The sequence below is a fragment of the Euwallacea fornicatus genome, chromosome 19, assembly GCF_040115645.1.
Source record: "Euwallacea fornicatus isolate EFF26 chromosome 19, ASM4011564v1, whole genome shotgun sequence".
NCBI classification, from domain to species: domain Eukaryota; kingdom Metazoa; phylum Arthropoda; class Insecta; order Coleoptera; family Curculionidae; genus Euwallacea; species Euwallacea fornicatus.
This window is the reverse complement of record NC_089559.1, coordinates 2,234,221-2,257,604: the sequence shown is the minus strand read 5'-3', so window position 1 is coordinate 2,257,604 and position 23,384 is coordinate 2,234,221. Positions and strand designations below refer to the sequence as shown.

At 38.0% G+C, this 23,384-nt stretch overlaps 1 protein-coding gene and 1 long non-coding RNA gene across 4 annotated transcripts in view; one reads left to right on the top strand and one right to left on the bottom strand.

Moving 5' to 3' along the window:
• LOC136345452 (RNA/RNP complex-1-interacting phosphatase homolog) overlaps positions 1 to 23,384 on the top strand; it is a 50,088-nt gene that overhangs the window by 12,888 nt on the left and 13,816 nt on the right. Inside the window, exons 3-5 of one of the 2 annotated variants that reach the window (XM_066293778.1) lie at positions 13,714 to 13,748; positions 17,382 to 17,469; positions 19,004 to 19,086. In XM_066293778.1, the coding sequence (XP_066149875.1) occupies positions 13,714 to 13,748; positions 17,382 to 17,469; positions 19,004 to 19,086 (206 nt within the window). Of the gene's footprint in view, positions 1 to 13,713; positions 13,749 to 17,381; positions 17,470 to 19,000; positions 19,087 to 23,384 lie in introns of both variants that reach the window. The other variant, XM_066293777.1, reaches the window with a different exon arrangement.
• LOC136345455 (uncharacterized) overlaps positions 17,395 to 23,384 on the bottom strand; it is a 159,297-nt gene continuing 153,307 nt past the window's right edge. For both annotated transcript variants that reach the window (XR_010733145.1, XR_010733146.1), the window contains exon 6: positions 17,395 to 17,534. This is a non-coding gene — a long non-coding RNA (uncharacterized lncRNA). The remainder of the gene's footprint in view (positions 17,535 to 23,384) is intronic.

Here is a 23,384-nt window from a genome sequence, read left to right as displayed (position 1 = left end):
ATTTCGCTTTAATTTCTTTAGCGTTATTTGACAAGGAGGCCCAAAGTCACAAGCACGTTTTCATTGCCACTTTTTCTCAGCTGCACGATGACGCTTTCAGATGTACCATCCTACGTTTCGTCATTCGGCTTTCATCATCAATTTGGTTTTTGTTATAGACTTGATATTGAATTTTTCGACAAAAAAATAGTCGGATGGCAAATCTGAAAACGCCATCGTGTAGCTGAGAGAAAGTGGCAACGAAAATGTGCTTGTGGTTTTGGGCTATTTTGTCAAATAACGTTTAAAAAAATAAATAAAAACGAAATCTCCGATTTTTAGTTTTTTTTCAGACATGTTCGGAAGTACTCGGCAAATTTTAATTTGGAAACTGGTGTTTGGTAAAGTGCTAAATTACGCAATTTTGCTCCCATTTAAACCTCTTCGTATCAGCTCTAGTTTCTGAAAACCAATGGTGAGGGTCGAATTTGAAATGCCCGGTTTATGAGGTAAAGTTATGCGTTAAGATCAAACTTTTAACATGAGCGAGGTACGGACGACAGCCCCAAATATCTTGAATATTGTGTTAAATTTTGAAATCAGTACGTTCCTCGATTTTTGAGTGATCACCTGCACCAGGTGTAAAGAGGTCGTTTTGAGAAGGAAACGTTCAAAGCTCTCAAATGACAAACTCATAAAAAAATGTTATTTTTACGACGAATTCGCAGTACCAGGGGCCTCCTCTGCGTCATAAAAGTCATCTTCAGCTGCTCTGGCCCCCCTTTACCGACGATGCGAGCTTTCGAGGCATCGGAGCTGCGCTGGTCTGCTCGGCGAACACGCTCGAAGTCGTACCCACAGACGAGATGTAAATTTTGTGGACCAAGTACGCATCCCATGGCCTCGAAAAGGTTCAAAATGGGAGCGTGACCTTCGTTAAATACACATAAAGCAGTACGAGTCGCCGTTCCAAGATTTTCATGCCGCAAAACGAGCTTTCAGGTGCCAAACGCAAAAGCTAAAGCTCTAATGGTTGATGTGTTGGAATCTGAAAGATGGCGTATTGTTTTTTTTTTTCAATCTGTCACCTGATCCAGAGAATTCTAACTAACCTGAACTAACCTTTTTTTTATTTTTTTTTTTTTGGAGGAGAAAAATGCTTTTGCGCACACCCGACTGTGTTGTTTGGCCAGTCGGGGAGTGTGGGACTCCACTGTCGTAATACCCACTAAAAAACTCCGCTCCTTCTCTTGGAACCACCCTTTCGGGTATTACTTCAGGAACCTGAACTAACCTGATCCAGAGAATTCTGGATCAGGAAAGATCTGTGTTGCTGTAGTTTTTCACATTTTCGAGAAACGTCCCCTCTCTTTGGCGGTTCAATTAAAGTCGTTTTGGGGCGCAGCTTAAGAGTATTGATTTGAACTAGCGACCCTGTTAGTTTTTGGCCCCAGATACTAAAAATCGTTGTTCGAGTTTTTTACATATTTTGCATAATTTTGTCTCAATTTTTTTTGGTTCTTCAGCGGAGCCGTTCTTTGAAAATATTGTAAAATTGAGTTGTTGCGCAAGCGCACGTGATTTTTAAAATCAATTCGTTATGGGACCTCTTGATGCTGCACGTAGATTTTCAGTTGAAGTTTCCGCGGTCTCAGTGACGTAACATTTTTGCTTTAGTTCTTGAAATTCTGCAAGAGGACGTAGGTGCCTCGTTTGCCGCATCCCTTCTGTCTTAATTAAAATAAATTTACTATCGGACTTTTCAATTCGTTTTTTATGACCCGCCACGCCCCTGATTCTAAATTCGCTGATATTTTAACTGTTCTTCCCACCCGTAATAATTTGCTCTTTAGGACATTAAATAGTAGATACTTTATGCAAATTGTTCGTGATTGTTTTAAAATCTGAAATTCATACAACTGCGGGGGTGTAAACCCAGACACATAATTTAAGTTTGAGTCGCCTCTTCAGTAGCAGACACTGCTTAAAACTAGCCATTAAAGCTCATTTTATAATGCCGCATTTATGTAACATATATCTTTATGTGTGTGTGTTAGGCATTAAATTAGCAAAAATTATGGCTGGTTTCTACATGGGAGGTTCCTCGTACAAGTCCGCAATATTAATTGCTGCTTTCTGCATAGTAATTTTTTCTCTATAGTCGCGATCATTGTACATTTTATCAACGGGGACGCGTATTTCCTCGTTAAAGTTAGCGGGGCCACATTCCTACCCCACGTTCGATATTGTCGGTATTGTTACAAGGCCCACGAGAATACCCGTCAATCATTGACGTATTAAAACCCAGATTTGGAACGGTCGTGCGGAATGCCTTGCTGGGACTAAATAGATACTGTTAAATAATAATAATAATAATAATAATAATAATAATAATAATAATAATAATGATAACAATAGAAGCATATGGGTCTTTAGAATTCAACGAGGCAAAAGAGCTTTTCAAGCAGGAAGAACGTTTGCTTTTCCACCCCTGGTAAGCGTTACATAACGTCCAAATAAAATTTATTTTCGGATACTTTCAAGTACTCATGAGCACACTCGACACGTTCATCAATGCTGATTTTTACGATAAGTGATAAAATTGTTGTTTGATGTGGTTAGAATTCCGAGTATTTATTTCTCGATTGTATTATATTACGCAAAAGGCGAGTTTAAAAGAAAAACCGCTGGAAGGTCCCTAATCGTTAAAATCGCTTGATTTTCTAGTCGTCAAAGGGGAGTTTCACCACAGGTTCGCGAGTGCAATAAAAATCCCCCCGTGGCGGTGTCATATCGTCTCGAGATCAAACAAAATTCCATACGAATTCCGATTTCTCCACTTTTCTTTGGCATGAAAAACACAACACTCCCAAGTCTCTTGAACTAATGGAGTCGAGAGGTCCATCTAATTGCTTTTCGCTGTAAAGTGCTTTAATCACTTTCGTAAAATAATAATGCTCGGCTATGAACAAAACTCCAAACTACTTAATAGTAGACGCATTTTTGCGTATTAGAATTGGTATTGATTGCGTCATGGCACACAGGTACAGTAGAATTCGGCCGTAACGAACCTCCAAGGGACCCGGCCTGTCGTTCGTTGTAGGCGTCCGAGGAAAGAGAGTTTGTCGATTCAAATCTTTTGCTTTAACTAATTGCCACATTGTAAAATTTTCCGTTGTAGTAAATAGGTATACAGGGCGAGTTTCTATGTGTGTCACGTGAATGTCCCTGAAGTTACAGTTTTCGGAAAAAAATGTTGAAACAAAGCAGCGTATGTGTGAACGGAGAATATTATCACTGTTTCGATTCAAGGCCATCTTCAGGTTCTAATCAAGGTCAACTTTGTGTCTCAAATGGAAATCTCGCATTTTTTGACAGATTCTGATTTATTGTTGAAAACGAACATAGTTTTGGTTGAAAGGTTTCTTTTTCAACAAAAAGTGCTTGCTTCAATGCATTCGACAGAGAGAATAAAAAAAGAACAAAATAAGTAAATATTTGATAAATTTTTTTGAAATCGCAGTACTCCTGGTTTTTGGCTTCAATTCAATTTTAGAATGATAAACAACTTAAAACGGCATTGTGTTTTTCAAAAGACGAATAAATCGAAATTATTTTTGCTCATAATGAATTAGGCAGGAGTCCTGCTGCAACTGTGCAACTTTATGCCCAGTGTTTCCCACAGAACGTAGTTCCATCACGGACTTTTGTCAAAGAAATCGTTGGTCTATTTTGAACAACAGGAAGTGTCGAAACATAAAAAAAGAGTACGCTCAAAGACTATAGTTGGAAATGAAGAAAATCAAATTGGTATTTTCGCCGTCGTTGCACTTGATCCTCATGTAAATACTCGCCAGCTGGCTGAAGAGTCCGGTTTATGACAAAGCAGTGTTTGCAAAATTTTGAAAAATCATAAGTTTCATCCTTACCGCTTCTCTCTTCATCAAGAACTACATGGTGACCGTTTTCAAAACAGAGTTACCTTTCGTACTTGGACTCAAAAGAAAAATCGGACAAAATTATAATTTTTCTTGAATATTGCTCCTGACTGTCTCGCTGTTTTCGGATAAGTCTAGATTCGCAAACCATGGACAAGTTAACGGACACAACATGCATTTTTGTGCTATTGAAAAACCCTATTAGTTCGAAAGGTGGAAATCCAGCGTCTATGGACTGTAAATATTTGGGGTGGGTGGACATTTAATTGGCTCTTTTTTGTCGATGGAAATCTTGAGCTGTAAAGTTTCTTGATTTTTTTAACAAACGATTTGCCAGTACTTCTGGAAGAGATAAATCTAAATCAACGAGTGACCATGAGGTATCATCATGATGCGTGCCCAGCCCATTCACCAATAGTTGTTGGGGAAATATTTGATGAAAGGTTTCGCCAAAAGTAGATTGGTCGTGGTGGTAATGTTAACTAGTCAGCACGTTCACCAGACTTAGCATCTCCCGATTTCTTTCTTAGGGGGAATTTGCAAAAATTGTCTGCGATGAAGTACCAACAACTGCCGTAGTCATGAAAGAAAGAACAAGAGTAGCTTGCTGTAACATTCTATCAGAAACGTTGTTTAATATCCAACAGACACTTAAAATAAGAATCGCTAAATGCGTTGATCAAATTGTTCAAAAATTATGTTTTTTTTCTGTGGAATGTATTGATACGACCATTTTTCGTTGAAAGAGAAATTCTTCAAAAATGTCGATTCGTTTCAAAACTATCAATTGAGTAAAAAAAAGTTTCGAGCAAAAACATGTTTGTTTTCAATAATGAATCAGAATCTGTCAAAAAATGTGGGATTTTCATTTGAAAAAATTAAAAAAATGACCTTGATTAGAGCTTGAAGGTGACCTTGACTTTAGAGATACTTGAGAAATTCACCGTGTATGTTAAAATCGAAAAAACAACAACAAAAAATCTTAAATAAAATCGGAGTTTAGGTAGAAAAGAAGTCCGTAATTTGATTTTGCAGCTTATAGTTTTTCAATGTCTCTTCAGTTATGTATTATTTATTTTTCAAAAGATCTTTCGCATTTGACAACGTTGTATTTTCTAAACAAGTCAGCATCCAAGCAGGAAGTGCCTTTTCAGCTGTAGCGATTAAAATTTCATCATTCCTGTCACCTTCCTCCTCATCACTCGAACCCTTTTCATATCGATCATTGGCATTTATTTGAACAATATCAATATCATTAGGAAATTCAGTAACTTCTATGTGTGATCAATCAATTCATGTTCGTTTAGGTTAATTTTTTCAAAGTCAGAAATGGGATGGTTTTTGGCTCATTCGCTTAAATCTCCAGCAGCTCGCTCACAGCAGTATATCCCGACAGTGCGTTATAATCGTTTATAAATAATATATATCGTGTGTTATAATCGAGCGTTCGTTATATCCGAGTTTGTTATAAACGAATTAGTCTACAGCAACTTGGATGGGACTTGTTTGTCCGTTCGTCATCACCGAGTGTCCGTTACGGCCGTGTTCTACGTTCTACTACGTGTAATATGGAAATTTTCGGAGGTGGTCTCAAAGCTCTGTCATCATCACTAAAAAATGATGAATAAGAACAGTTATGCGTCTTTCACAGGCTGCGATTATTATTAATAACAATTTAATACCCAAAACAGAAAAATCACACAAAAAAGGCAGGTAAAAGAGTTCGGCGGGGGTCCCAGAATTAACCGTCCTCTATAGGATTCCTCGAGTGCGCTATCGACACAAATCATATCTGACTTTCGATGTTTAACTCACTGTTATTAATTGTGACATGACAGTCAATGGCGTCAAGACGCAACGGAGATTAAAACCGACAAATTGCGGCCCCGTGCAGAATTGACAGCTGCTAAATGATTTGAAGAGCCTCCGCTTCTTCAGGTCTTCATTCGTGTTGGGGTTTTGTTCTTTTGAAGACGAAGAGGCATTTAGGTTGTCGGGTGCAAAAAGACAAAGGTCTTTTTTGTCAAGAATCGCAGTTACTTCTAGGGGTGGGCGCTATTGAAAGCTGTCTATCGATAATTGATATTTGTATTTACAGGGTATCCCATTTAGGGCTGTGATTGAAGATTATTCAAAAACGATACATTGTATGAAAAAAATGTTGAAATAAAAGTTGACATGTCATGAAGATAGTGATTTTTAGCCAAAACGTCATTTTGAGATTATTTCAGGGGCAACTTTTTTTTTCAAATGGTAATTCTGTATTTTTTTTCAAAAAATGATTTTTTTTTTCACTTGAACAAGTCTTTTATTAGACGTTTTGCTGCAGAGTTATCTTTAATTTTTGTCCAATTTTTTAGACAATCAAAATTGTTGCTTTTTTTAAATAATTTTGCAATGTATATTCTGTTTAAATCTCATAAAAAGTCTTCTATCTAATCACAAAAATATATTATTATTAATTAATAAGAGGCTGTAGCACAAATTTCAGCTCTCTAGTTGTGATAGTTGAAATGAGCATTCCAATTTAGAACTGTTTATTTCCAAATCAACCCAAAAATGCCTTTTATTTCGAAAACGGATCATCACAGCCATGGCATATGATATACCAGGTATACCGGTATGAAGTGAGTGTCAAGATATGAATGTTTCGATATAGGGCATTTGTTGTTAACAAACCTTTTTTTTTGTTTGCTTGGTTGGTATGCAAACTGCAACAAACATATTTAGTACAGATCAAGGCCTTGAACAAATAACAATATATTATTTCATTGTGCCAAAAATGTCGAATTTTGTACCACAAAATGATGATTTGCGGAAAGCATTAATTTTTTGCTTTCATTAGAAGAAGAGTGCTGCAGAGTCGCATCGAATGCTTGTCGAGGCATATGGTGATTATGCTTTATCAGAAGCAACATGCAAAAGATGGCTTCAACGATTCAGAAATAACAATTTTGATGTGCAAAATGAAGAACGTTGCAGACCATCAAAAAAGTTCCAAGACGCCGAACTGCAATCGATATTGGATGAAGATGACACTTTAAGTCAAAAGCAAATGGCAGAAATGTTAAACGTTGCACAACGAACAATTTCTGATCGTTTAAAAGCTACGGGAAAGATCCAAAAGTGTGGAAAATGGGTACCGCATGAATTGAATGAAAGACAGATGGAGGACCGGAAAAACACCTGTGAAATTTTGCTTCAAAGGCACGAAAGAAAATCAGTTTTGCATCGAATTGTTACTGGAGATGAAAAATGGATTTATTTTCAAAATCCTAAACGGAAAAAAATCATGGGTTGATTCGGGCCAACCATCAACATCGACTGCAAAACCTGATCGATTCGGCAAGAAGGCAACGCTGTGTGTTTGGTGGGATCAGAAAGATGTGGTGCACCACGAGCTTTTAAAACCTGGTGAGACCGTTAATACTGTTGGCTACCGACAACAATTGATTAATTTAAACGATGCATTGATAGAAAAACGATCAGAATGGGTCAGAAGACACGGGAAGGTAATTTTGCTCCATGACAACGCATCTGCACACAAAACAACACCGGTTCAGGATACCATCAAAACACTTGGCTGGGAGTTGCTACCCCATCCGCCGTATTCACCAGACTTGGCTCCTTCGGACTACCATTTGTTTTCATCGACGGGACACGCATTGGCTGAGCAGCACAAGTCGATTCCTACGAAGAAGTAGAAAATTGGGTGTCTAATTGGTTTGATGCAAAAGAGGCACATTTCTATTGGCGTGGTATCCATGAATTGCCAGAAAGGTGGTCAAAATATGCAGAAAGCAATGGTCAATATTTTGAATAATTTTTTTTTTCTTGTTAAAATTGGAGTTTTATCTTCACAAAATAGCGCTCATTTCATACCGGTAGATCTGGTTTAAACTGGGGCCTAAATCTTCCGGGCAATTCGAAAATGTAATAAAACACAGGGTGTGCCATTTAAAATAACGAAGTTGTTGTCAGTTACACACATATCTGGCAATTTCTCAACGATACCACTATATTAATTGAATAGATCATAGTCCGTTACATCGGCATCTAAATTTTAAGATCGCTAACTGTATTAGAACCTCGTAAACTTTTAATAGGACGCTCGCCGTGAATGACCCTGTATATTAAACAAGGAAACAAAAATGACAAAAATCTTGAATAAAATCGATATTTGGATGGGAACAAGTCCGTAACTTGACTGTGCACCTTGCGGTATTTCAATATCTTATCAGTCATTTTGTTTCGCAAAAGATCTGTCGCATTTAAAAATTTTTCACTTTCTGGATAAACCATTTCTATCTAATACGCCACGATCTTGAAAGCAGGAAGGGCCTCTTGAGCTGTGGAGATTAAAATATCATTTTTGTCGACTTCTCACTCATCACTCGAACCGTTTTCACACTGATCATTGGCAGTTATTCGAAAAATATCAGTACCATTAAGAAATTCAAATTCCACACGTTTATCAATCATGTCATGTTCGTTTAAGATTCTTTTTTCAAAATCAAAAATGTGCTGCTTTTTGGCCGACTCCCTTAAAATTTCAGCAGCCAGCTCAGAGCAACATCTCTCGATGCTTCGTATCACCGAGTGTCCGTTGCATCCGACTTTATTACGATCAAGAATTGCTGTTGGGTGTGCGACTAAATGTCGAACATTGTTGTTCAAAACGTCAATAGTTATTTAGAATCCATTTCTCAAAATTTTTAAAGAGAAAGAGAGGGTAGGCCCACAAACTCCATAGAAATATTTGCACTTCTCAGACTGTTTCTCTATATTGGTGTCACGAAGGCAAACCGTTTCAAAGCAGAATTGTAGCAATCGGACGGCTCAGAGATAGAAATATTTAAGTTAGAAATGTTAATAAAAATGTTTTTTTTTTGTTACTTTACTTGAGGTGTTTGACGGAAAAGATGGCCGATAGGCAATCGGTACGAACTTTAACCCTTAAGAGCTCAGAGGTGTACATATAAAAATGTATATTGTCAACGTTTATCGAAAATTTGAGAATGGTGAAAGACCAACGATACGCAATTGTATTGTAGATAATTTTTTAGTATGAAAGAGTAACTTCCCTCCCTAAAATCCTCACTTTAATGATAAGAACTGGCCCGTGCTCACCGCTTTTTCTGCAGTTTCACTCAATCGCTCTGACGCAATCTGGTGGGTCACCAATAGTCTTTTAACCCGAATTCTTTCCATACTCGATCTACAGGGGCGTACCCATTGAAATTTCATGTTGCTTGTACCTCTTTTGCGTTTAAAGTTTACGTGTCCCGTCACTGGGCAACCAGCTGTAAATCTTTAGATAATTATGCTGGCACATTTGTAATTATCTAAAGAGCATTAAGTGAGGGGAAACACCTCAGTGTTGCTAGTACCTTCAATCATAGTAAGGACAACGGGTCATTAAATTGTCTTTGGCGTGTCACGTTGTATGTATGTTTCGCGTTTCACGTGACCAATAAATTCGGTGTGGCGTCGTCGTCGTATTTGGCGAGACCGCTTCTTGCCGATGCATCAGACGCCCACGACGACGACGGCGACGGCAATTTCGGACCGAAAAGGATCGTGAGAACCATTTTTAAAAACCATTTATAATCCACGCTCGTGGCTTTTCGTGTCGTTTGTCTTGTTCCGGGGAAAAGAAAACAGATTTTCATGTTGGCGGTATATTTTTAACGCTCTATCTCCAAACGATCGTTTTGACTCCTCGGAGACAGATTGATCGAGGGAAGACAACTCTCTTCCTTCAGTCATCGTTGGCGTTTTGCTTTTAAAATTTTGTAATTCGGGCTTTTTTGAAAATTACCAACTGTCGCCCAATCCCGGCATTCGCAGATCAAGAAGTTACGAGACGCCGCTGGTGCTCGGTGGCAGGGCGATTCTTTCCGAAAACATGCTTTGGGACCTCAAAAATTCGAAAAATTACAATTGTGAAGTAACTTAATATAAAGGTTTGTTGTCGCCTCTGGAAATATAAAAAATGTCATTGGCGTAGGTGACTGCTTCCACAATTTTGCGGTTTTCTTTATTTTCATGGTGGCGACATGGTGCTCTTCACGTTCGTGAAATTCCAACAAGTATCAAAATAAGCTTTTGTACTTTAAGTAAGTAATAGAAACATGTTCAGGAATTTATTGCTTTCCTGGCTCACGAATTCATGTCAATTTTTATTTTGGTATTCACTTACGACCGTCAATCAACCAGAAGGTGCATTGAATAAGTAATCGATCCAGCAAAAAAAGTATATTAACGCGGGAATAAGTGCTTGAAAAAATAAAAAGTCTTTGAGGCCTTAGATTTAAAAATATCGGTTTTTATTATATATTATAATGTAAACTTCTAAAAATACGAAAGTGCATATAAAATTGTTGTTTATTTTCTAAGAAAAGACTATCGACCTTTTGATCTTTCTGTTCTTGTTACAAATTCGTTTTACTTTTCCTTAACTTAAAAGTAATTGTGCGTCAGACTTCCTTAGCTTCTGTACCAATAAAGTTAACAATGTTTTTTTTCTGCAGAATTACACATCACACTAAGGCCTATTTTCAGAATTTATTTTTTCTTGCACAGGATGACCCCAAAAAGACTGACGATATACAATTGTGTTATTTTAAATGGAATTCGCCAATGTTTTCCTAATTTGCGGATTCTTCGTTAAATTTTAAGGTCGATTATATCTAAGACGTCCTATCTTTGAAATTTACCGTTTTCCAGTTATTCGGAAAAATTTGACGGTTGCATGATTCCACGGAAGTCGGTGATATTCCCGACCGCTGCGAATTTCGGAACCAACCTTTTAGGGCTAAGAAAGAATCGATAAGTTACGTTTGATCGCATTTGAATTTTTAGAAAAAGTCTTTTGCAACCCTCGAAGCGCGCCTCTGAAATTGCATTGTTTCGAAGGTCATTAACTTATTTATTTCAAATAAAATGTCTCAATTTTCTCGACAACATCGCGTTTAAAATTCAAAAATCTAAAATTTTTGTTAACATTGAAATCTCTCGCTTCTCCAGTCAACCGATGGCGGTTCCAGATTTCTACATCACCGTGATTTCTGCCCACTTCACGTGCGACTTCTCTCACGGATGGTCATCGCTGGTGTAACGTAACTATATGAATGCGGTCAAAAGTTGAAATTGGACTTTGACGAATTTTTACCAAATTTTCTGTTCTCTAGAGGTGTATATAACTGCGCAGGCGTGCGGAATAAAAATGATCGTTTAACGAATTGTGTTCAATACTTTAAAACGTTTTTATCGTCTAGTCTCTGTCGGGTTAGAATGTTTTCTTTTTTTTGCCTCTACTCATCTTGTATACAACGTGAGATAGAAAACACCCCGTAAAAATTGTTGCATTTAAATAACTTTTGGTATGCACGTTTCTCACGCTAAAACAAATAGTTCATTAAAGAATTAAACAAATTAAATTGTTAAAAACCAAAAAAAAATCAATTTGTCTGTCCTTCGCGGTGTTTTATATACATTCCTGTACCCGTCCAGGAGTGGATTTAATGAGGTAATTGATGTCCTCTTGGGGAATCTCATTCCAGGCTAACTGGACAGCATGACATAGCGCCCCCAGGATTTGTAGGGGTGGGATAAATTATGCAACCTTTCACCTACAATATCCGATACCTGTTCAATCGGTGAGAGGTCCGGACATCGAGGTGGCCAATGTAGCAAATTGATTGAATTTTGTTGAAAGAAGTCTAGAGTCACTTTAGCCACAAGTGGTTGTGTATTGTCTTGCTGGAAAACTGGGTTAACAAGAGTTTCCAAATAAGGCACGAGATGAGGTTCCAGGACTTCTTGGACGTATCGTTGGGTTATTATACTGCCTTTAATGAAAAACAAAAGTGACCAGCTATCATATGCAATGGCACCCCAACAGTCTGACGGACATGCCTCTGTATCGAAAATTGATGATCCCGTCTTTCACCCCGTCCTCTTCGTACTATTGCACGACCATCATGCATACCCAAACAGAATCTGGATTCGTCACTAAACACGACATTATTCCATTCCAGATTCCAATGTGTTCGTTCTCTGCACCACTGAAGTCGATTTTGACGATGATTTAAGGTGGGGGGTAACACAGAATAGGGACGGTAGGAAATCGGTCCAAAACTTCTTATTCGGCTATAAATGGGTCGAATCCTAATGGTTCTTCCATCCTCAGCAAATCACTGATCCGCCAGCGCCCTCGACGAGGCGAACCTATCCCTTAGGGCCGTAATTCGAAGGCGGCGATATTGGCGTTATGTAGTTCTTTGGGATGGTCTAATATCTCTCTTATTGCCTGTTTGCTCTTCTTGGAACTGTGCCCGACAACATCTCACTATAGTGTTTCCACTACGGTTCAATCAAGTGGCGATTTCTTTAAATGACCAACCGGCCTCTCGTAGACTCACTATTTTACCTCTTTCAAATTCGCTCAATTGATGAAAATTTCGCTGCATTCTGCATCTAGATATATTTTATTAATCTAAAAGCACGCTATACACAAATAAACTATATTTTGCAGCCATATTGTTGATATTTTATTGCAATTTTTATAGTTAAAAAAAAACTAAAATTGCTGATAAGTCCTATGTAAATACATTGGTAAATATGACTGAAAATTTCACAGTTTTTTGTGTTTCCATATACAAACGTGCATACAAAAATTATTTAAAATAAATCGTTTTTACGGGGTGTTCTCTTTTCTACGTCACGCGGTATACTTATGATCTTCAACTCCATTAAAATTTTTTCTATTACAGAAAATTTTAGTGATGCCAAAGCTTTCTTTGGTGAGTGTAATTTTCAATCCGCGCTTTTATCACTGAAATGGAGAAAATTAGGTCTCTACATAAACCCGAACGAAACGCCAATTTTTTCGAAAAAAAAGCGTGAAAAAAATCGTCAATTTTGCATCGGCCCGATGCGTAACTTTCGAGCTCCCTTTCTAAGGTCCAGAATTCGCTCTCTGAGAAGACGGTGTCCGGTAGATAGGGGAAATGAAGGAAACGTGAAAAATGAGCTCCTGAGTAAATCAAGAACGTACTCCGAGGTCCCTATGCGCGCTAGGTATACCCACTGTCTCATGAGCTGGCCGAGAAAAGAATGGCTATATTAATTTCAACCCGTGTAATTTTGGCATAATAATAAATTGGCTTCGCCAGAGGTCCGGCTTTATTACACAAAGTGAAAGATGAGACGGGGCAAAAGCGGCGCCAAAGTGCTTAAAAATTATGCATGCAAGCACGAGATTAAAGCATAATTCTTATCAACGCTCATAAGCACTATTCAGCTAAAATGTCTTTTTTAAGAAGCTGACTTAAGAAACGGAAGAACCAGACCAATTCCCAGTAATCCAAAGCGGATTAACAGTAACCGCACCGGTCTTTCAATCGAACTCAAAATTAAAACTCAGAAATTGTGTTGTAGTTGTTCAAGTAGAACACGAAACGCTATAATTTTGGTTCGTGTTGAACAAGCTGGTTTACAAAAGGTATCATTTTCCAAAACCATTTAAGACGATGTGGGTCCATTTTTCGCGTCCTTTTGTCTCCGCGGAAAACGACACGTCGTAAGAATAATAAACGTTATTACCAAACTGTTTGTTTATAATGTAACAAGAGTCCTAAAGTGTGGTCGCACCTTTTTTAGCTCCCACGTGCCTAAAGCTTGCTCTTGTATGATATCAACCATTAACTGTGTCCTCGAATTTGGTTTAAGAGGGGAATCCGCTTCTTTCACTGCTCACTTTACATGAGTTTAAAAATATTGTTTGTTTCAGGATGTGTGCCAGCCTAACCTTCCAGAAGATAAATGGTAAGTGTGCTATGCTGTATGCGCTTCTAGAATATTCGATTTTGACGACAACGTTTTCCAAGGGCGCTGATGAAGCGGCGTGATGTCATCACGGGCGTTCCAACACTTAAAGATGTTCTACAATAATCCACAAATCAAACCATAATAACGAAACCGTGGCCCTACCATCATTAAGCGATTTCTTGAGTTCGTCTTTTTTCAGTTCATTCTCCAGAGAAGTTCTACGGCAAAATTTAACTAAGCGGGAATTGTCAATCTTCCAGAATTGCCATTATAAAGGAAAAGTCGTTATTAAGGATTAAAAAAAAAATTACAAATGACTGCAATAAAAAGGCAAAAATAGTCCAGATTGATGTGAAATTTTAAGCGATGCTGCAACGCACTTAGCAAAATCGTTTTCGGGCTTTAAATCGCCATTTTCAAGTCTTTCCCGAGCGTTTTCAAGTAACCACTCATTTTTATCGATAAACCGAGGGCGTTAGTCTACGGACAATAAGGGTTATTAATAATAATAAAAATACATATATTTTTTCATTATACCATGGCCGGCAATATTTTATCCAGTCATTAGGTAATGCCTTGGTTGCTCCCATGAATATTAATGGGTGTATAATTACCTTTAATCCACAATAAACCGCACTAAAAATCTTGTTCGTCGTGTTTTTTGTTTAAATCGGTTTTTAATTCTTTTATTACATTACTATTTTATTGCCCTTTACTCAGATCATCCGATGGAGATAATCGCGGTAATATTATCTAAATTAGATTTTTGTAGATTAATTTTGTCATTTTCGGATTAATTCAATTTTGTTATGTGCCACAGTTTTTTTGTCGCATCTATTGATATTGCTTCACGTGATTTCGATGATACCGACCAATCAAAAACGAAACTATAATACACGCACGCATTCCAGGGCTGTCGCCCACCACGAAAGTCAACTGTCACCTGCGAATTAGTCATTGGTGAGTCGTCCACTTTTCAATATTATATTTGTCACCGCTGTCGCTGACAATGAACGTCAGCTCTCCCGTGTAATGCTCGCCATTAACCGAGTCGCATAAACGCGTCATCGGGAAGGCTCATATACCACAGTGACAGTTTCCTTATTAACCATTAAATAGATATGTCAATTTTTAATTAAGCGCTGGACAGATGACGCTCGGGTACAAAGCGACCGCGCCGCCGCCGAAAATTCCGTTCGCAATTAAAATCTGAAAAATCGGCCATAAATTCAGACGCATCGCAGATGGCCTCTGGACAAAACAATGGCAGAAAACAATTGCCGCCGCGCGTGGGCCACTACAATAATCGATTCATCAGCTTATCGCTGGGCCTGCCAACTGCTTCTGACATTGTGGCGAAGAGACTGCACTTTGCGCATACAAAGATGTTCTACATGGTGCGCGGGCTTTTCGGTTTAATGTCGACTTAGCCAACCGACATGAGCGGCAATGGCTCCTTTAATTTATTCGTCTCAAAAGGGAATTTTAAAGAAAATGGACATAAAAACAAATTTCCTTGTAATTGCGCATGCGTACAGATGATTTTCCGATATGCAAAATGATGAGGTTATGTAAGTTCTCTCATGGCTGAACGCGCGATAGTGAACATTTATTGATGGTGATATTACGCTGCGTATCCAGGCAACCGAAAACAAACGGTTGTTCAAGGCTCACACTGGGTGTACAGCGAGCGGCGCCCACAATCGTTCGCTCAAGGCTCACGTTGCTCGTACGAATTAGAGCTCCTGGCTTACGCTGCGTTCGCAGACAACCGAGAACAAGCGGTCGCTCAAGGCTCACGTTGCGTGTGCGGCACGCTGCGCAAACTATTGTTCGCTCAAGAGTTGTGCTGCGCGTTCGAACAAGCGCAAGCGAACTTTTTCTCATAGATAACACTATTCTTCGAACGAGCGATTTTGGGGAATAAACTGCCCGACAAAAGTTAGGGATATGGTCAATTCTTAAGAAATAACGAATAGCACGTTAGGAAATATATTTTTACGCATTACTTTTAAAGCGGCAATAAGTTTTATGGTTAAAAAAATTAGTTTAATATTATATCATATTTTTTCTTTAAGTGTAATCAAAATATTGATATCACATGCTGCACCGTTTCGGTGCTTCTTGCTGTTTTACTTGATTGTCTAAAGGTGTTCGAACATTTTTCTAATGGTTCGGAAAAAGTGAAGTTCATAAGAACGAAACAAGATTAAGGATATGCCGCAGGCCGATTCAAAACAGGATCTTGCCCAATTGTTCCGCGTTTCTCACGGTGTGATATCCAGACCGTCAGCAAGGTTTCAACAAACCGGAGACCTCGCAGAAAGACAGTGCAGAGGGCGACCGAAGAAAAACACGGCTGCGCAAGAATGACTTATTACAGTTTCTGCGCGAAGGGACTGCGTCTTGTCGACATGTAGGCGTTTGGCCGGTAGTCCAAGTTGTGTCTGAAACAATTCGTAGGAGACTTATAAGCAGTAAATGTAGTCTCGAGACGCCTTTTAAGAAGAGTTCCTCTTTTTCAAGAGAATAAACTTGAAAAACTAAAGTGGCCAACAAAGCACATCAATTGGACTGAATAGTGGCGTTTTTTTTTCACGGACGAGTTCAGATTAGGCCCTCACTCTGATAGTTGATGTCTTTATGTCTGGACAAATTCTGAAGTACGCAGAAACTTACGAACTGTACCAGAAGTGCACGTTTTTAAAGGGGGCACAATAATGGTCCGGGGTGGAATTTGCTATGGTGGGAAAAGTGAGTTGTACGTATATGAAAGAAACATGAATGCACAAATCCGTGACGAGAACATAATCAGCAACATGCTGTCAAATTTCCGAGCTGCCATAGGAAAACATTTTAAATTTTTGGACGATTATGTCAGACCACATCGTGGGATTGAAAATGTAGGTATCAGACGTTTACTGCTTCCTTCAAGATCGTTTGCCCTTAACCCCTTTGAGCCGGTCCGGAACATCTTCGAAAGAAGCGTTGAGGAACTTCGACCACGCCCCGAAACAATGCCAAAGCTTCGAGGACTTCTGCAGTTATGGGAAAATTTACCACAAAACAAGACGAACCATCTCATTGACAATCTGCCAAAACGATCTGAAGCAGTTGTGCACCTCAGGGAAAGCTGTACGATACACCGAATTTTCGAGATTTAGTTTTCATGTTATTTTCGATTTTGCAGAAGTTCTTTATTATTATTTTTTTTGGTTTGCTTAAATCAGTTAAAAAATATCATAAACAGAAATTTTTCATTTAATTTTTGATAACGATTAAAAATTTTCTGTTGCGGGCTCTAAACTGTTTTAAAAATATCTTAATATCCCTAATTTTTGTGGAGCAGTTTAATTGATATCATAAATACACGAGTGTCAGGGCTCCGCTGCGGTATACTCGTTTCAAAGCGATCGGGCGTAGATCGGTTTTCCTAGTAGGTGTCGTCACAATTTTTATGAAACTAATTAAGAAATTATCTCGACAAAACATTGTAAAAACAGTTAACACAATTTTTTCATTTGGGGTCTTTAGATTATTTAATTATTTATTGATTCCCATTTCCTAAATAATAACGAATAAGAAGTATTTAAATTTCTATCATATTTGATTACCTGTGTTGGTGTCCAGGTTCACCCCAGCAAAGCTCCTGAAGGAACAGCCCTTATTGAAGACGGTCATTGATCTAACTAACACCCATCGCTACTATGATCAACAGGTATGTAGTCTCTGCTCCAAAATACTTTCTTTGAATATTCTTGGCTTCTGAATTACAATAAAAACCTGGAAGGGAGGAGCAAGATTGAAATAACAAAAAATTCATAAATGGTTAAAAATAAATTAGGTCGGATTTCCCACGGGGCGATGCGCGAATTGAATTCATGCGCCGTGGGAAGCAGACCTATATATATAAGAGAAACATTGGTAGTGAAAGGGATGCGAAAAGTAAAAATAATTTTCTGTGAAAGTTTCTTTAGTAATGTGCTATTTTTCATCTGTTAACTACCATATGAGACGCTCTCAAGCATCCCATTATCTTCCACCCAAGCAACTTTTAACTAATTTAAATAAAAGTTTAATTCAGATTTAACATTCTTTCATAACCCATTCAAATAACACTCATGTATGCTACTCCAGAATGAACGGCATTTAACTTTGACGGACAGTTACATCGTTATTCGAATACAATGGCCTTATAAACAAATCCGACTCTTTGGTAATTTGGCTTGACATCCATAATAATAGGTTTGTAACCTAATATAAACGATTCTATTAGTTTGAAAAACAATCCTCGTTGATATGGGCTTTAGGCGCTGATTTGTTAATGGTAGGGTTCAGTTGAGAGAGGCACCACCTAATGTGGTGCTCTTTAGTCGGTCGAGTGCCCTGAAAACGTCGCTCCAGACCAGACATTTGCGGTGGTTACCTTAAAGCACAATATTGAAAAGTTTTTAATTACACAGTCCATTAAAGTACTCCGTCATTAATTCGATCTCATACATTATGTATGGGCTGAAGGTAGATCGCATATTAACGAAGAGAATAAAACGATCTAAATTATTGTATAAGAGCCTGCTGACATGCACACGGCCAGACCAATTAGTTCGCTATAGATATCTCCTTTATGGAACGAAATTGTAGCAGGAGGCACTCCAACGTTTTCGGGTATTCTCATGATTCTATAGAAAATTTTAATCATAGCAAAGTTCACTAAACCCTCCCGGTAGGGAATTTTGGTGAAAACTTCCATATAACCTCTCGAAGTGGCAATTTACAGGGGAAAGGTATGTGTGAGAATACGGCTCATCTTTAACGAGAAAAGTGATTTACTGCGTCCGGAAATGAACTATTTTGACTGTTAACCGTAGCCGTTCTAGAGGTTTTCAAGCACTTGGGACAGGACTTTTCTGTCAAGAGGGTGTACGTGGGAACACGGCACTCGAGGAACAAAGCCGACGCGAATTTCAGGTCTCGAACACAGAAACGTTTTGGGACTTAATCAGATTCGTCGAGTTAGTTAAATTAGAAAAGAGATAGAGCGTTACCTGGCTAGTTGAAAGTAAAACGACTCCGATTTTGTATTCTAACATTATAGGGGTGTCCAAATATATTGCATCTAATGCTGGGTTTATTTGAGCTTGAAAGTAAAAACTCTTTACCCGATGTATTTCACAAACGTAATGGGAGCTTGATATCGATTAACTACTTTGTACGAGTACAATAACAGTTAAGAGACATTTATTTTTCAGAAGGAATTTGGAGCAAAGGGCATCGACCACGTGAAAATAATGGTGGACGGCAGGGGGAATATACCCCCAAAATCGCAGATTCAAACGTAAGTAATTCACAATGTTTTCGTCTGTTTTTCCCCTGTTTGCGGCGAAAAATTCGATAAATAACGAGGTTTGTCCGAATTACTCTGATTTATTCTTATGTTTTCAAAGAGCTTTGTCGCCAATCTTAATGTGACTCTGATACGAGATGATGTAAAAATAAGTCATTACCGCCGCAATTTATTGAACATTGCGGCCTAAATCACATGGAAATTGCCACTAATGAGGCATCGAAAAGCAGGTATTTGCTAAAATCATTAATAACGTGAGAGTTACCCGATCGGCATGGTCTAATTTATCAAATGTTTGTCAAACATCGTTCAGTCCGGCTTCAGTGTTTATTGTGCAATCGCGCCAAGCACTGGGGAACCAATACCAACCTCACTCTAAGACCTTTTCTACTTATTTTGCAACGTTTACTAATTTGCGAGTCTTGAGCGAATCCAGGACCAGTGCTTGGCTGCTGAGGCAAATACGCTTAAGTTTGTAATTTTTAGTGTTTACGCAATAAACACGAATTAATTAATTAAATTACAAAATGGAAATTGGCACACAACTCTGCTTTACGATCATCGCTTGCAATTGCTTGCAAATGATTATTGCAGGTAACATGGGAATGAAATTGAGCGTGAATTATCGCAAAATAAGGCAACTTGTGAATTATATCGTTCCATATTCACTGTACATGCTGTCCAGTTTTCGCTGTGTGAGCTGACATGTTTCTTTGCAAAGGCCAGGTGCTCCTTACGGTTTTCTTCACTGATATATGGTTTTCCCCGAGGAGCTCTACCACAGAGGCCTCCCGAATTTAAAGAATTTCCGATTGTTCTTTTACTAACCTAGAGTGCAGTAATAGTTTGAATCATATTTCATGCGTTTATGGTAGGATTTTTCAGAGCTTTATTTTTTGTTTTTCTTAGTGATTTCAAATTAAGCTTGCGTGGACGTCCCTTGCGCATCTTATTTTCGGTTGTACCACGCTCCTCGTACCTTTTGATAATGCATCGGACAGTGAAAAAGTTTAACTCAAGGTAATCAGCAATTTCCCGATAAAAGTTTCCTTGATTTCTAAGTAAAATGACGTTTGCCCTTGTGTCAGCACTTAATTTTCTTGTTTTTACCATATTTGCGAACTGAATTATTTTGAAAATTACCTCTAAGTTATTTGAAATTTCGTATATTTTAACGATATCGATGGAAAAAAAAGAAATTCCTAATACACCAATAAATAAATAAATAAATCCAAGCAAATGCATGTGCAAAGTCTTTAGTCCAAGCAGTTTACATAATTTCCTTTTGTTCTTTTTTTAATATACAATTTGTAGAAACTGTCTTTTGACAGAGAAAATATAATTATTTAATACACTTTTTATATTTAAAATGTTTTTTTTTTTAATTTAAAATAATAAATTCAGAAATCAAAAAAATCGTGGGGTGCAAACACTTTTTGCAGCTACTGTAGTCTATAAATTATAAGATAACTGAATGACAAGAAGTGTCTGAAAAGGCACAATTTTCAATTTCGTCGTATCTCAAAAACTTACTGGGTTTGCGGTATCGTTTGTTTAACAAGAAAGTGACAGGCGTTTGCGAAGACCCCAACCCTCGAACTGCAATAATAACGGAGATACCCTGCAAAAGTGTCGAAAACTGGACACCCTGGACTTACTTCTGCGCAAATGCTGAAAATTCTACGCTGAAGGTACTTAAGCAAAATACGCGTTTGTATATGTTACAACGACGTTAGATTGTACTTTTAAAAGGTAAAAGTCACACGGTACTGTTATTCGATACTTTTCGGAAGGTGACACTCGGAGAGCATGTTACATAAATCAATTTTTTTGTACTAGTGCAATTACATGCAAATCATTTTAGGGAAGTTTTGTACGATCGTGAAGGAGCAGTAATTTTGGGCCCGCTGATAAAATAAACCATAACCGTTAGATGAGGGCCATAGTAATACGTCAAAATTCATTACTGCCATCGTTGTTAAAGAGGTTTTAATTATCTGCGACATGCAACAGCTCTCGTGTTTATTGACTTGCGTAAACACGGAATGAGCATCCTGCAATGCGATGTCTTCATAATATGCAATTAGGGAGTGGTCAAGTGGCCAACAGGTGTTAATAATTTCGTACGTCTATGCGTATTTCAAATAGAAAAAAAATTTTTTTGATAGATCGTTGGGATACGCCAACTCACCCAGACCATCTCGAGCTGTTCAGTTGGAAATCAAACTGGCAAGTGGAGAGAAAAAAAATAAAAATTTGATTGAACTTCTAGAACGCATTTCGGGAAATAACTTTTTTTTTCTAATAGAGAAGAAATTTTATCAGTGAAATGAAGTCGAAGTTGAGCGTCATTGCGTGAACAACGGAGTATCCAAAATGTTCTTTTTTGAATATTTTCGAATATCTCGAAACTCACGCAAATGCTCAATAGAAAAGTTGCAGAACGACGACAAGAGCCCGAAGGAAAACTTTGAATATACAGGGTGGCTTAGTGCACCAGATAGGCAATTTTTAATGCCAATGTTCTCATTATTGAATTGATGTTTCTACCAAAAAAACCATGATGTTAGCGATGATAAAAATGCTTATTTCCTTTCTACACCACAACTAAACAATTTCTGGTAATACGAATTCTCTTGCTATGGAAATAATAATAGTAAAAATACAAATTTTGCAGCCACCATCTACAGTTCCGTGCTCGCTCATAGGTGATCGTGCCGATCAGCTATTCTCTGAAGAAAAAATGTAGATTTTCCTAATTTTTTAAAATTGGGGCTTTTATTCATTTATATACGAATATTCGCGAAAGTTCGCGAATATTCGTATATTCCACACCGTCTTGCGCAACTTAGTGTAATCAAGTTGAGGTCTCTCTTAGCCATCGCCATGTTCACCTGCCTCTCCGTTTCTCTCGTGCCTGTCTTTAATTTTTTTCTTCCAATTTCTCTACATTGCCCTCTCTCGCGCACCTCCTTGTTACTCTTGAAGTCATAAGAGAAACTTAGATTTTTCCAATGCGAAAGAGAGTTTTGGTCAGGTGAACAGAGTAAAAAGGAGTGGTAGACTCCCACTTTAAACACTATTATGGCTTGATTTCGTCTACTATTATATGATTTTACGTTTTATTATTATCGGTTTATGACCTTTTGCAGCATAAAGGATCACTTTAATTAATAGGAAGATTTTCTCATTCGACGATAAATAACTTTTATAGCCCTATTGAACGTTATAGCTTTTATTAAAATTTACTGACATACCTAACACATGTTTCATCGCTTAGACGGTTCATCTCGTAGTAAATTATGTGATATCAAATGCAGTAAATCGGTTTTTGCATTCAAGTCCTGGTGCCCCGTATTCCAAACTGCAGCACGTCTCGAAAACTTGAGAAAATATGAGTAAGTTTAGGTGCACGTTGGCCTGTTGATTTGTGTGTTTATTTACTCCCTACCTCTGCCGGTTTCTAAAGGGTTTTAGGGGGCATTGCCCCATTTAATCGAAATTTGTGCAGGTACCGTAATTGGGGCCAACTTTGCGTGGTGCTGCTATAGGCGGAAAAATCAAACTAGTGCCTGGTAGGCGTGAATTTATGGTGATAAATTCTTCTCTGCCACACGGAACGGATTCGGTATTCTCAAATAGGATAAGAGATAATAATCCGCACCTAATGCCTCAGCGGGAATCCTAACTTTCTTAGAAAATACCCGAATCGATAAAATGCCATGATTTACGCAAATATGCGAGAGAAGATGAAGAAAACTGGTCTTCGTTATAGGACAGATTAATTATTCCTCGAATGACTCGGTGAAATTTGAAACACTCTTTGGAGAGATATAAAATGGGGAATCATAAGCCGGTCTGCAGACATCTCTATTAGGAAGACGTATTAGATATAAATTGGATCATCGGTTCTTTCAACTCCCACGCCTCGATGCCTCATTAACTTGCTACGGTTACGCCTATTCAGAGCTTAACGCCCTTAGATAGGTCACGTGCCAATATAGTTTGAAAATTGAGTATAATAGGTACGTAGCCCTTTTCTGCATGGGTTTTCGATCTACATTATTAATACCTTTAATTGCCTTTAAGAGTATGTTATTATACCCTTAGGTTATAAAATAAGTACATTATTATGTAGTCTAGTAGCGGTATTATTTTTTCTATATTTTGTTTTTGAATGTAGTGTGTTCCCAGGCTACCCGGTAAATTCACGATTTTCGCTCGTCCTTGTACAGGGTGTCCGAGTTAAAGGGGTATTATGGGGATCTTGGAAACTGCAAGAGGTGCAT